The 12,113-nt window shown below is 43.2% G+C and overlaps 1 protein-coding gene across 1 annotated transcript in view; it reads right to left on the reverse strand.

Annotated features, from left to right (window-relative positions):
* ABCB8 (ATP binding cassette subfamily B member 8) overlaps positions 1–11,905 on the reverse strand; it is a 28,080-nt gene extending 16,175 nt beyond the window's left edge. The window contains exons 1-4 of the mRNA XM_066585073.1: positions 11,654–11,905; positions 9,808–10,120; positions 8,874–9,029; positions 1,714–1,808 (exon numbers count right to left, since the gene is read on the reverse strand). Coding sequence (XP_066441170.1) covers positions 1,714–1,808; positions 8,874–9,029; positions 9,808–10,120; positions 11,654–11,706 — 617 coding nt within the window. The 5' untranslated portion in view covers positions 11,707–11,905. The remainder of the gene's footprint in view (positions 1–1,713; positions 1,809–8,873; positions 9,030–9,807; positions 10,121–11,653) is intronic.
* Positions 11,906–12,113: the final 208 nt, after the last annotated feature.

Below are 12,113 nucleotides of genomic sequence, written 5' to 3' on the forward strand. Positions count from 1 at the left end.
CGCATCAATTCTGCCATAGATTTTTTTATTTTTTTTTACACCGTTAATCATGCAGCATAAATGAGACATTCCATTTTTTCTGCGTGTCGGTACGGTTACAACGATACCAAAATTCTTACTTTTTTTTTAGGTTTTCCCACTTTTCTGCAATAAAAACCCTTTTTTTTGGAAATCTTTTTTCTATTCTAAATTGCTGCATTCGAAGTCCTGTAACTTTTTTATTTTTTGATGTATGGCACGCTATGAGGGCTTATTTTTTGCGAGACGAGCTGTAGTTTTTACTGGTACCATTTTGGGGTACATATGGCTTTTTTGATCACTTTTATTGCGTTTTTAGTGAGGCAAAATGCTAAAAATTAGGATTTTGCCTCAGTTTTTTAGCGTTTTTTTTGCGTTTTTTTTCCGTGCACAGTCAAAAGCATGTGCAACTTATTGTACGCGTCGTTACGGACACGACAATACCAAATATGTGGGGTTTTATTTATTTTTTACCTTTTTTTATGCTAATCTGAGAAAAAGCATAAAAAAATGTTTTTTTTACTCTTTTTTTAATCTTTGTTTTTTTTACACTGTTTGTGTCCCTCTGAGGGACTTTAACCACTGCCCTGATGATCGCTGTCATAAGGCATGGCAGAGCTACTGCTCTGCCATGCCTTATCGCTTATACAGCGATCTCAGGCATAGGCAATACAGGACGCCAGTGTCTGGCGTTCTGTTGCCATGGTGACAGGCCGGGCTCTCGCGATGACATCGCGAGTTCCGGCCGGAGACACAAAGGGAGCGCGATCCCTCTGTGAACTCTTTCCCTGCCGCGATCTACTTAGATCGCGGCAGGGAAGGGGTTAACAGTGGGGGGGCGCATCTCCGATGCCCCCCAGCTGTTGCAGCGGGACGCTGGCTGTGACTGACAGCCGGCTCCCGCTGCGGGATCATATGTGATCCCGCGCTATCTCCAGGACGTAAGTTTACGCCCTGTTGCGGGAAGTACCAGGCTGCCAGGACGTAAACTTACGCCTTGCAGCGGGAAGGGGTTAAAAATAAACTATTTATGGCCGACGGAATACGAGGCAGAAAAGAAAAAATTCTGAAAATCGTCAAAGGATTTTCCAACTCTAAAAAAAAAAAAAAAATTAATAGCTAGGCACGGCATAAAATAACACAGCTTAACCATCCCGATCGCCTGGCACCATGGCGCCCAGGAAATGATGCTGGAAGAACTGTTGGCGACGCTGCGGCTTCGATTGGCTGCAGCCGTCCCCTGACTTCTGCCGGATGTACATAGTGGATCGTTGCCCAAGCAGCTCAGCTGTTTCTGGGAGCCAGAAGAGAGGCGAGCATTACCTGTTTTTTTATTTTATGCCATACCCGGGTGTTTAAATGGATTTTCTCATTACAATTTTTTTTAAGACCAAAAATGGCTTGGTCCTGCAACTACCCACTTCCAGAATCAATAGTGGAGAATATCTGATGCTGTGCAAATTAATGTTTATGATGAGCTACCAGCCTCCCCCCCCCCACCTTCCCCGGAGGCAACAGCAGCCTCAACAGGAGTAGATGGGAGTAGTTAGTTGGAGTAAGGTACTTGGTTGTTGCCTAGCTGATCCCTCAATGTGCTGATCATTAGGAGATCAGATCGCAGTACAGAAACAGGTCACCTCTTGTTACACAGAACTAGTCAGCTAACGGCAGCCTCTAAAATTCTACAATACTCACTGCAGAAGAGACGTGAACAAAGCTTTCCTCATACTCCCGGCAACACGCTCCCCGACTTGAGATAGCAGAATGATATAACCGCATGTCAGCAAACCCTGATGTTACAAAGAAGAAACAGAATCAGTCACGTAGTAGAAATATATATATAAATTGTAGAAGGACGCAACCCAAAGCAATCTCTTCACAGTGTCGGTTCCTGCAGTTCCCACATTGGCAACTAGAGGTCACTCCATTCCACAATATATTCTCCATATACACCACGAAATACTCTCAACATGTATGACAAACCTAATGTATATGGCTGAATACCAAACAATTGCATATGTCGCCTACTGACTGCTACTGTTAAAAATAAAAGTTATGCCCTGCAAAATAATGTTTGTTTTTTTTGCAATATCCCACATAAATATTTTTACTTTGCAGTACAATGTAACATAACATCACCGGGCAGCAGCTTTGCCAGTCACCTCCAGAGGTTTGACATATCAACTCCCCTCCCATCCCTCTGGTTTCCCCAAGGGGTTGGGTGGCTAAGATCTGCCAGCCCGAAGCTGCATCCTGTGCAGGTTCAGCACACCCTGAGGAATAGGTCTATTACAGCCATTGAGTAGCTTAGTCGTTTATCCCGCACAGTGAGCGCCGTCAGAAAAAAAAAGCAACTCAGCGCCATAAACTTCTTTGGTCATCCAGTCTCTACAATAAAATTTAATTAAAACCTATTTTAAAAAAAGCACAATTACAGTTTTTTTCCATTTCACCCCATTTTGAAATTTTTAAAAATGTTAAATTTTTGAAAGTGGGGAGAGAAAACAAAAACTAAAAAAAAAAACTAAAAATGCCAAGTCCTCAACGGTTAAGCTTCAGCTTCACTAGGCTCAAGTATGCTATGTAGAAATATTAACGACCTGTGATTGTGTCGCAGGGGGCGGATGGCATGCCGGGAGCGGTCCACCCCTCTGGCTAGCTGCCTGCTTTGTTGCCATGGTCAGCACTGATCATGGCATCTAAGTAGTTAAACCCTTAAGGATATAACAATATTTTTGGGATCATCTCCACTTTTCAAAGGTCATTGTGTGGCGTAGTAACATAGTATGTTAGGCTGAAGGGAGACAAGTTCAGCCTGTTTCCACCCCACCCCCTCTTGTTCATGCAGAGGAAAGCAAAACAAAACCCAATGAGGCAGAAGCCAATGTAGCCCATTTGGGGGGGAAAATTCCTTCCCGACTCCCTAATGGCCGTCAGAATAATCCCTGAATCAACGTTTTGAAAGTTTCTATCTGACTCCAAGACCCGGATCATCAACCCCACTGGTTATTTGGTTATTGAAGGTCTATATGCTGGAATACCATAGCGCTCTAAAAAGACGTCTAGTCCCCTCTTAACCCCTTGAGTGGCGGGTTTCCTACCCCTCTGTCCTGCCCATTAGGGCAGGTTTTTTAAATGAGCCAATCATTTAATTTCAACTAATTTTGCAGTCGCGTTCCAAGAGCCATAACTTTTTCATTTTTCCATTGACACAGCCGTATGAGGGCTTGTTTTTTGCTGGAGAAGTTGTACTTTTTGATGGCATCATTTTTGGGTATATATAATGTATTGCATAGCTTTTGTGAAAAACTTTGTAGGGAGATTAGGGAAAAAAAGTAATACAAGTTAAATCACCCTCCTTTTGCCATATCTATAATAAAAAAAAAATCTAAATCATAAAAGAAAAATACATATTTTGTATCGCCGCGTCCGTAAATGTCTGATCTATCAAAATAGTGCATTATTTACTCCCCACGGTGAACGTAACTTGAAAAAAAAATAAAGAACGCCAGAAATGCACTTTTTCAGTCACCCTGTCTCACAGAAAAAATGCAATAAAAAGCGATCAAAAAGTCGTATGTATTCCAAAATGGTACTATCAGAAACAGGACATCCCGCAAAAGATTAGCCCTTGCTCAAGTACATCGATGGAAAAATAAAAAAGTTATTGCGCGCAGAAGATGCAGCAGAAAATAATTTAAAAAAATTAAATGTCTTTGAAAAAAAATACAAGTGCTATAGTAAAAAAAAGTCTACACATTTGGTATCGTAGTAATCGTACTGACCCATAGAATAAAGTTATCAGGCCATTTTTGTTGCAGTTTGTGTGCCGTAGAAACAAAACGCACTGAAGGATGGTGGAATGTCATTTTTCTTTCATTTTACTCCACTTAGATTTTTGTAAAAGTTTTTCAGTACATTATATGGTACTTTAAATGGCACCATTGAAAAATATACCTCATTCCGCAAAAAACAACAAGCCCTCAGATAGCGACGTAGATGGATAAATAAAGGAGCTATGATTTTTTAAACGGGGGGGGGGGGGGGGAAATAAATGGGGAAAGAAGAAAAAAAGAGACCGTGTCATTAAGGGGTTAAATAATGTACTAACTTCCTTCTCTGGGTCATTACAACACAGGGATACACATGTGTAATTTTATTTTTAATTTTTCACAAAGTAAAAGGGAGACAAGTGTTTTTAATGTAATTTAATTTTTTAAATAATTTTTTCCTTTTTTTTTTTTTTTGTCCCTTTAGGGGACTTCCACAGAGACCCATCAGGACTCCCTGATCACATTCTGGGGGGGAGGGGGGGGGGTCCCATGGTGGCAGCCCTTTACATGCTGCAGTCACATATAGTCCGGGCTATATCGCTATGAGCAGTGGAGCTCGTCCCGGAAAATTTCCGGGCGTGCCACTCAAGGGGTTTAACTCCTCTATCAATTTTTCCAGCTGTGATTTTTATTGTTACCATTGTAGGGTACATACAAGGTATTCTATAACAGTTATAAATTGTACGAGGGGACAGGGTGAAAGAAAACAGCAATTCTGCCTTTTTTTTTTTTTTTTTTTTACACAGTATAACTTTTCTCTACAAGTTGCTACGATATACATAATTTTTTAATTGTCTAATTTGAATATAACTTTATTCTCCGTGACCCTACAAAATGCCTCCTGAATTGATAATGTCTGACACTCACTCACTCTTCTTGCTGTGGTCTAGAAAAAAAAAAGTTTTTTTTAGTGTTAAGGCTCTAGCTCAGATGGAATCTAAAGGTTCAAACGGAGCCGACGCTGAGGATTTAAGGACGCTGTTTAAATTCCAAGATGGGAATAGATTCTTAATTCTAGGTTTTAATCTGCTGCTTTCAGAAACCCAGAAATCCATGTGACTTCTGAGAGCTAAATACCATAAAAAGAACCGAGTGCTGCTATCTGGATCCTCCGTGAACTAGGGGAAAGGCCCAGGTCCACCAGTCCGTCTTGAAGAAAGTCAAGAATTTAAGAAATATTTGGAGTTGAGGATTGGAGCCTTGTTTTGCCACCCCATGATGCAAATCACTTTTAGGTAAATCTTGTTGGCAGTCTTTCCTACTAGACAGCAAGATTTGGATCACCCTTTGTGACAGGCCCTTCCCAAAAAATATGGATCTTTCAGTATCTATGCAGCAAGATGAAGGTGTGATCACTTTGATAGGTTAATGGACCCTGGGTTAATAAGTCTGGAAGATGTACTGGTTCCTGGGTGCTCAAGTTCTTCAAAAAAAGAGACTCAGCTTGAGATTCAGGATGGATTGGGGGCATGGAAGTGTCCCTTAAATCTATAGTTGCCATAAAGCCTCCCTGCCGAGTTTCTCGATTCCATCTTAAATCTTCTGTTTCTTACAGATTTGTTCAATGGTTTCAGATTTATAGTCATGGAAAATTTCCTGTTAATTTTTGGTAGAATAAGAAAAAAAAAAAAGTTTGGAATAATTAGATTTTTTTTTGCTCAGCTAAAGCAACTGGAATTACGGCCTCCAACTGTAATAAATCCTAAACTCCCTGTTGTATTAGGAGTTAACTGACATGAGGGACAAAATGTTATTGTGGAATTTTGTGGGGGGTGAGAAATGAACTCCATGTGGTATCCCTCCTTTATGACGTTGGAGACGCAGGTGGTTTCGTAGAGCCGAACCCATTTCCCCCAAAGAAGCCCATAAACTTGCCCCTACTGGAATAATGTCATTGTTTTGATCTCTGATCATCCTTTTGATTGGGGTTGAAGACGAAGTTTTTTCCTCTACCGCCTTTTACATAACTCCGGCGTCCTGTTTTGCCTTTATCTTGGATAACTTCTTAAGTTTGTCCCGAGGAACAAAAAAGGTTTTCTTTTTGTGGTTTATCTTCAGGAAAACCTCTTTTACTATCTGAAGTTTACACCAAGATCTTATCTAAAAGTGCGTTGACGCAGAACGATTTTCATTAAAGGAGATGTCCCGCGCCGAAACGGGTTTTTTTTTTTTTTAAACCCCCCCCCCCCCGTTCGGCGCGAGACAACCCCGATGCAGGGGTTAAAAAACCCACCCGCACAGCGCTTACCTGAATCCCGGCGGTCCGGCGTCTTCATACTCACCTGCTGAAGATGGCCGCCGGGATCCTCTGTCTTCATGGACCGCAGGGCTTCTGTGCGGTCCATTGCCGATTCCAGCCTCCTGATTGGCTGGAATCGGCACGTGACGGGGCGGAGCTACACGGAGCTACACGGAGCCCCATAGAGAAGAGGAGAAGACCCGGACTGCGCAAGCGCGGCTAATTTGGCCATCGGAGGGCGAAAATTAGTCGGCACCATGGAGACGAGGACGCCAGCAACGGAGCAGGTAAGTATAAAACTTTTTATAACTTCTGTATGGCTCATAATTAATGCACAATGTACATTACAAAGTGCATTAATATGGCCATACAGAAGTGTATAGACCCACTTGCTGCCTCGGGACAACCCCTTTAAAAAAAATTATACATACACACACACACACACACACACACACACACACACACCGGTGTGTGTGTATATATATATATAACAATTGCTTGAACAATTTAGCAAGCAAACAATTTATCAGCCTGTATAAACTAGCTGTATGAAAAAAATGTGCGAACTCTGACATTGTTCGCTGGTGCCAAGAATAAATTGCTTAGTCTGGACCGAACAGAGGCTGACCACAGAAAGGCCAGGAACGCGGCTTATTTTTTGAAGCCATATTCCCTGGACATAATTTAAGAAATAACTCTTCTAGTGGGATTAGACATGGCTGCAGTACGTGCTGATAGCTTGGACTCACTCTGCCGTCGCGTCTGCCAAAAAGCTGGTGGCGATTTTAAGAATCAGCAGTGAATTTAGAATCAGTTCAGAGGGGTTTGGTTCTGAATGTGTAATTGTAATTGATTTATACGGACGCTAAGAGTCCTAGCCGCACACATAGCTGCCGATCCTGGTTTAAGTACGGCTGCTTTTCGCTCCATGGGATCTCTTAACTGTGTAGCATCCTCAAAGGGTAAGGAGGTCAGCTGCTGGGATACCTACTTTTGGTATGGCCTCCCAATCCTCCTCTGAGAAGGGATAATATTTGTTAATACCTCTCGGAATGAAGGAACCCATTTCTGGCGTGTTCCATTCCTTTTTAATAAGCTGATGAATATTTTTGTGGACTGGGAAACTAGGTTTATGTCTTTCTCCCAGACCATCAAAGATTTCATCTGGATGGTTCTAGACTTTTCTGGCTCATCCATGCCAAGAGTGGCTCTGTTGTTATTGTTAGCCGTTTAGTTGTTCACAACCCTCGGTGACCCTACAGGCGAGCTCCTCCATTTTTTTTGGTTTTACACGACTTCTTTCAGTTGTGTGATATTCATGCCAGTATCAGCTCTGACAGTATCTGCCATCGTGTTGTTTGGCGTCCGGGTCTTCTCCTGCTACCGATCTGTCCAAGCATTATAGATTTGACTCCGCTCGCATTACATGGCCAAAATACGTGAGTCTGAGCTGGTCATCTTGCCCTCCAGTGATATATTGGGTCTTATTAATGAATAAAGGCAATTAGTGTGGTTCTAATTGCCATAATTAATTCATCAATATCATCTGGATTGAAGAGTATTTTTTTTAGTCATCGTTATCATCTGAAGAATCAAAGTTTTGACTTTCTTTAATTTCAGAGAAAATGACGCTCTTATTGGAACAGAAGTAGAAGGATTTTGAGAGGCCAAAGTAGAGCGAACTTAATCTCTAATCAATATTTTAGTATCATTCATAAAGTCTTTAGATTCTTCATTGATAGTACCCCCAAATGAACAGATCGGCGCACGGATAGGAAGGGAACCAGTAGCTCCCAGCACCTCTCTGAGTACCTACCTACTGACAGGACAGGAAAACCACTGAGGACGGTGGGAAGGGGGTGCTTTAAACCTCTCTCTGTTTGTCCTGTTCTGTCAGGTAGAGGCGATCTCTCTAACCTCAGGTGGTGCGGTTGTGGAGACGATTGGGAAATTTTTTTTTTTTAGTGTTTGCTACGTGAGATAAATAGTATTTTCAATTTATTGTACAGGTCGCTACAGATGAGGCGATAGCAAGCATATAGCTTTTTTTAATTATTTTTTTAAGCAAAAAAACGGTGCAAAAAGGCTTATTCTTTAATTTTTTTAATCTTGTAGGTCTTTGAACCTGCAAATTTATTATCGCTCATGTAATACACTACAGTACTTACGTACTGCAGTGTATTTTTGCTATTCATTTACATTAGAAACCATGGCAGACCTGAAAGCCAGTGTTAGGTATCTGGTTACCATGGCGACCCATGAGCCCTAATTTCATGGCTGAGGGCTGATGATGTCACAGAGGGAGCTCCCTCCCTCGGTTAACTTCATGCATGTTGCATTTGAGATTAATCACAGCACGTAAGGGATTAACAGCTGGGATCAGTGTTCTTGCTAATACTCGCGGTTGCAGCAGGCTGTCAGTAACAGATGTCTCTTCCTGCAAATGGCAAGGGCCCAGCTTCTGAGCCCGCACCAACCATATGCCATAAATATACAGCATTCTGCAGGAACCCCTATCCACCCAGAATGATGCATATATACATCATGGGCTGGGAAGATGTTAAACTGCCACGACTGGATCTAGCTCCGATTGTGCCAGTTGCAAGCAGGTTTTAGCCATTTCAAGCAGCAAGAATCCGCCAGATATTTAGAGCGGTTCTGCTCCTGAACATGCGCATTAACCCCTAGATTATAAGACTTTCAGTTGGGTGGCCTTTCGCTTTCAACGGTTCAACATTTGCTCTTATATCCATCATGGCCGCTTATACATGATCAGAGCTTACCTGGGCTGCATACAAAGACAGCAGCTTCATGGCTGGACCGCTTACATCCCGGACATAGTCCCCAGCATGCTCCCTGGTGTAACGGGCCACCACATTCACCAGCTCGCCAAGAATTAGTGGGATCTGAATATTCAGCAATGCTGCTCCGAAGGCCAGCTAGGAAGACAAGACAGAGACGGGTGAAGTACAGGGACCGGTCAGCAGTCCGGGTGACTGTCAGTATATGGTAGCTGCTAAAGATGGCTGCTGTGTAAATACTCTCTGGATCCAGTAATAAGGGTTTACAACAATACTGGCTGATAAAGGAAGAAACTAGAACAATCTCATGCCTGCACCATTCAAGGTCTCCAGCAAACACACGTAATTAATGTCCACCTCCAGACAGCATATTACAGTGCATACAGAATTAATCTATATGAAAGGTGGAGTCACTGTGTGCAAACATGGAATTACTGTGTACCGATCCTGAGTTACATGCTGTATTATACTCCAGAGCTGCACTCACTATTCAGCTGGTGGAGTCACTGTGTACATACATTACTTATCCTGTACTGATCCTGAGTTACATCCTATATTATACACCAGAGCTGCACTCACTATTCTGCTGGTGGTGTCACTGTGTACATACATTACTTATCCTGTACTGATCCTGAGTTACATCCTGTATTATACTCCAGAGCTGCACTCACTATTCTGCTGGTGGGGTCACTGTATACATATGTAAGTTATTTATCCCATACTTTCCAGGAATTATAGATTAGCAGAGTTCCTATATGTACGGGGGGAGGGGGGGGGGTGTTTATCATTGGCCACTATGAATAGGCTTAGCAGATATGGATAGTGGCCCTTCTGAACATGCTTCTCCCGTGTTGCCCCCTCCAGGGGGCATATCCCCCCTTGTAGGCCCTCGGCACCACACCCAGAACATGCTTACAATGACTGCTGAGAGCAGCGCCAGAAGCTGCGGCCGCAGAAGCTTCCAGAACTCTGTCCAGCTGAATTCTGGTTCAGGTCTCAACCTTTCAGACAAGACCGGTGGATGGCACTGCCCATCCCGCTGGCAGAGGGCGACCTTCCCACCCAACCCCACCGCGACTGGGCCCAGCAGAAGTGCCAGTGTTCTGCCTTTGGTGATGGTTCTGCCAGGCCACCGTGACGGGCAGCGGGTGGCATCTCGGAAGCGGGCATACAGCTGCAGGTGTTGTTGCACAGAAGGCGTCCGGGAGACACAGAACAGCTGGATGTGCCTGGAAGAGAAGGTAAAGCCATTAGAGGGGGGCATCCAGCTTTCCGTAGACTTTGCAATGCATACAAATTGCCCTATTACGATATGCCCTCCTCACTTTCTTCTATAATGCAGTCTTCACTGCAGAGCTAGCATTCTATTCATGAATCGGATGAGCGGAAGCAATCATGATGGTAAATACGCCAAGAAGCATATCATGCAATGGATATATTCACACGGCCGTATCCGGAATCTTCAGTGTGGATTCCGCCTCTAAGACCACTGCGATTTAATGCGAAAACCCGCGTGCGGAGCTTCTAATGCGCATCCGCACAGACCTGCGTTACGAATAGAGGCCGTTTCATGTGCGCATCCACGGCAAAATCTGCAGCAGAATAATTGCAGGTTTTTGCCACGGTTTTAGGGGTGGAATCCACGAGGAAAAAAGTTTTAAAAATTGTTTTGTATTATCCTTTATTTTTCATTACTAGTTTCATATGTATTCGGTACTGCCGCATCCGTAGACGTCCGGTCTATCAAAATGGACTTCATTAAAAAAAAAAAAACAGTATTGCCAGAACTGCATTTTTTTTAATCACCCCCTCTCAATGAAAAAAAACTTAATAAAACTGATCAAAAGAATCGTACGACTCCAAAATAGTAGAAACCAAGGGTTGTCCTGCAAAAACGAGCCCTTATATAGCTATATCATAGGAAAGATAAAGAATTATGGTGGCCAGCAGGTGGCGACAAAAAGCGATTATTTTCTTATAGAGTTTAATTTTTAAAAAGTAGTACGCCAAAAAAAATAAATAAATAAAAAATTTTGCAGTAAGAAATCATACTGACCCCCGGAATGGAGTTACCGCAGTATGTACGCTGCAAAAATCAATCCCATGCACCCCTTCCCCCTAAAGATGGCGCAATTGCTTTATTTTTTCCATTTCGCTCCACTTATAAACTTTTAAAGTTTAAGTACATTACATGGTGCAATAAAGAATCCAACTCATTCCGCAGAAAACAAGACCTCAGATGGCTCCGTCAATGGAAAAATAAAAAAGTTACAATTTTTCAAAAGTGGGTAGGAAAAAAAAAAAAGCAAAAAAAAAACACACACAAAAAAAAATCGTAACATAATATTAGCCACATTTTAGTCTTTGTGCTTTTCACAATCTCCGCTGGACGTGAATATTTTCCATTCGCTGACAGCAACCAGAGGACTCTATACACAGCAGACATGCTGGAACTTGTAGTTCACTCATAACCTGTTGCAGGGTAAGTTCACACAGTGATCCTGAGCCCCATGTAATGCACGCAGGCGGTCAGGTTGTCCTGGGACTTGTAGTCCCAGATTGCCCTTCTGGATAGACGAGGCGACTACTAATGTTAGGACTTGTAGCTCCCCACTGTCATATAATCTCTCATAGGACAGTCTGGGTCACATATAAGGACACTCAGTCTCGTCCTCCCCCCGTGTATGGCGGTAGTTGTAGTTCCTCACTCCCTGACGAAACTACATTTCCCGGCGGGCTGCGCGCATGACGTCACTTCTTACCTGACGGGACCCAGGCTGCGGCGGAGCCCGGCCTGTAAAAAATGCAGCAGCATGACCGGCTCCGTGTACCGGTAACCCTCCGCACAGCTCCGCCCTCACCGGCAACAACCACACCCTCCTCAGACTGATTGGATGAGCGTTGGTCATGTGATCGTTAGAAAAGGGAGGGGGTGTTGGTTAGTGGCGGAAAGCACGGCTGGTGCTTATTGTAACTGGTGCAATGCAATACTAGGGGTGAATGTGAGGGCCCGCTGCCGAGTCTAAGGGCCACACAGCTCTTCAGGTGTAAATTCATTCCGCACCTAGAAAGCACCAATCAGAAAGCGTGCTCAGAGTCATGTGATCATACAAGGCGGGAATGCTTGGCCCCTAATTCTGCTGAGGTGGGGTTGCTAGGCAACAAGCTGTGAGGGCACCCTCACTATAAATATACTGGAGTGCTGTAGAGTTCTTACCCAAA

Source organism: Eleutherodactylus coqui, chromosome 12 (assembly GCF_035609145.1).
Source record: "Eleutherodactylus coqui strain aEleCoq1 chromosome 12, aEleCoq1.hap1, whole genome shotgun sequence".
In the NCBI taxonomy this organism is placed as follows: Eukaryota; Metazoa; Chordata; class Amphibia; order Anura; family Eleutherodactylidae; genus Eleutherodactylus; species Eleutherodactylus coqui.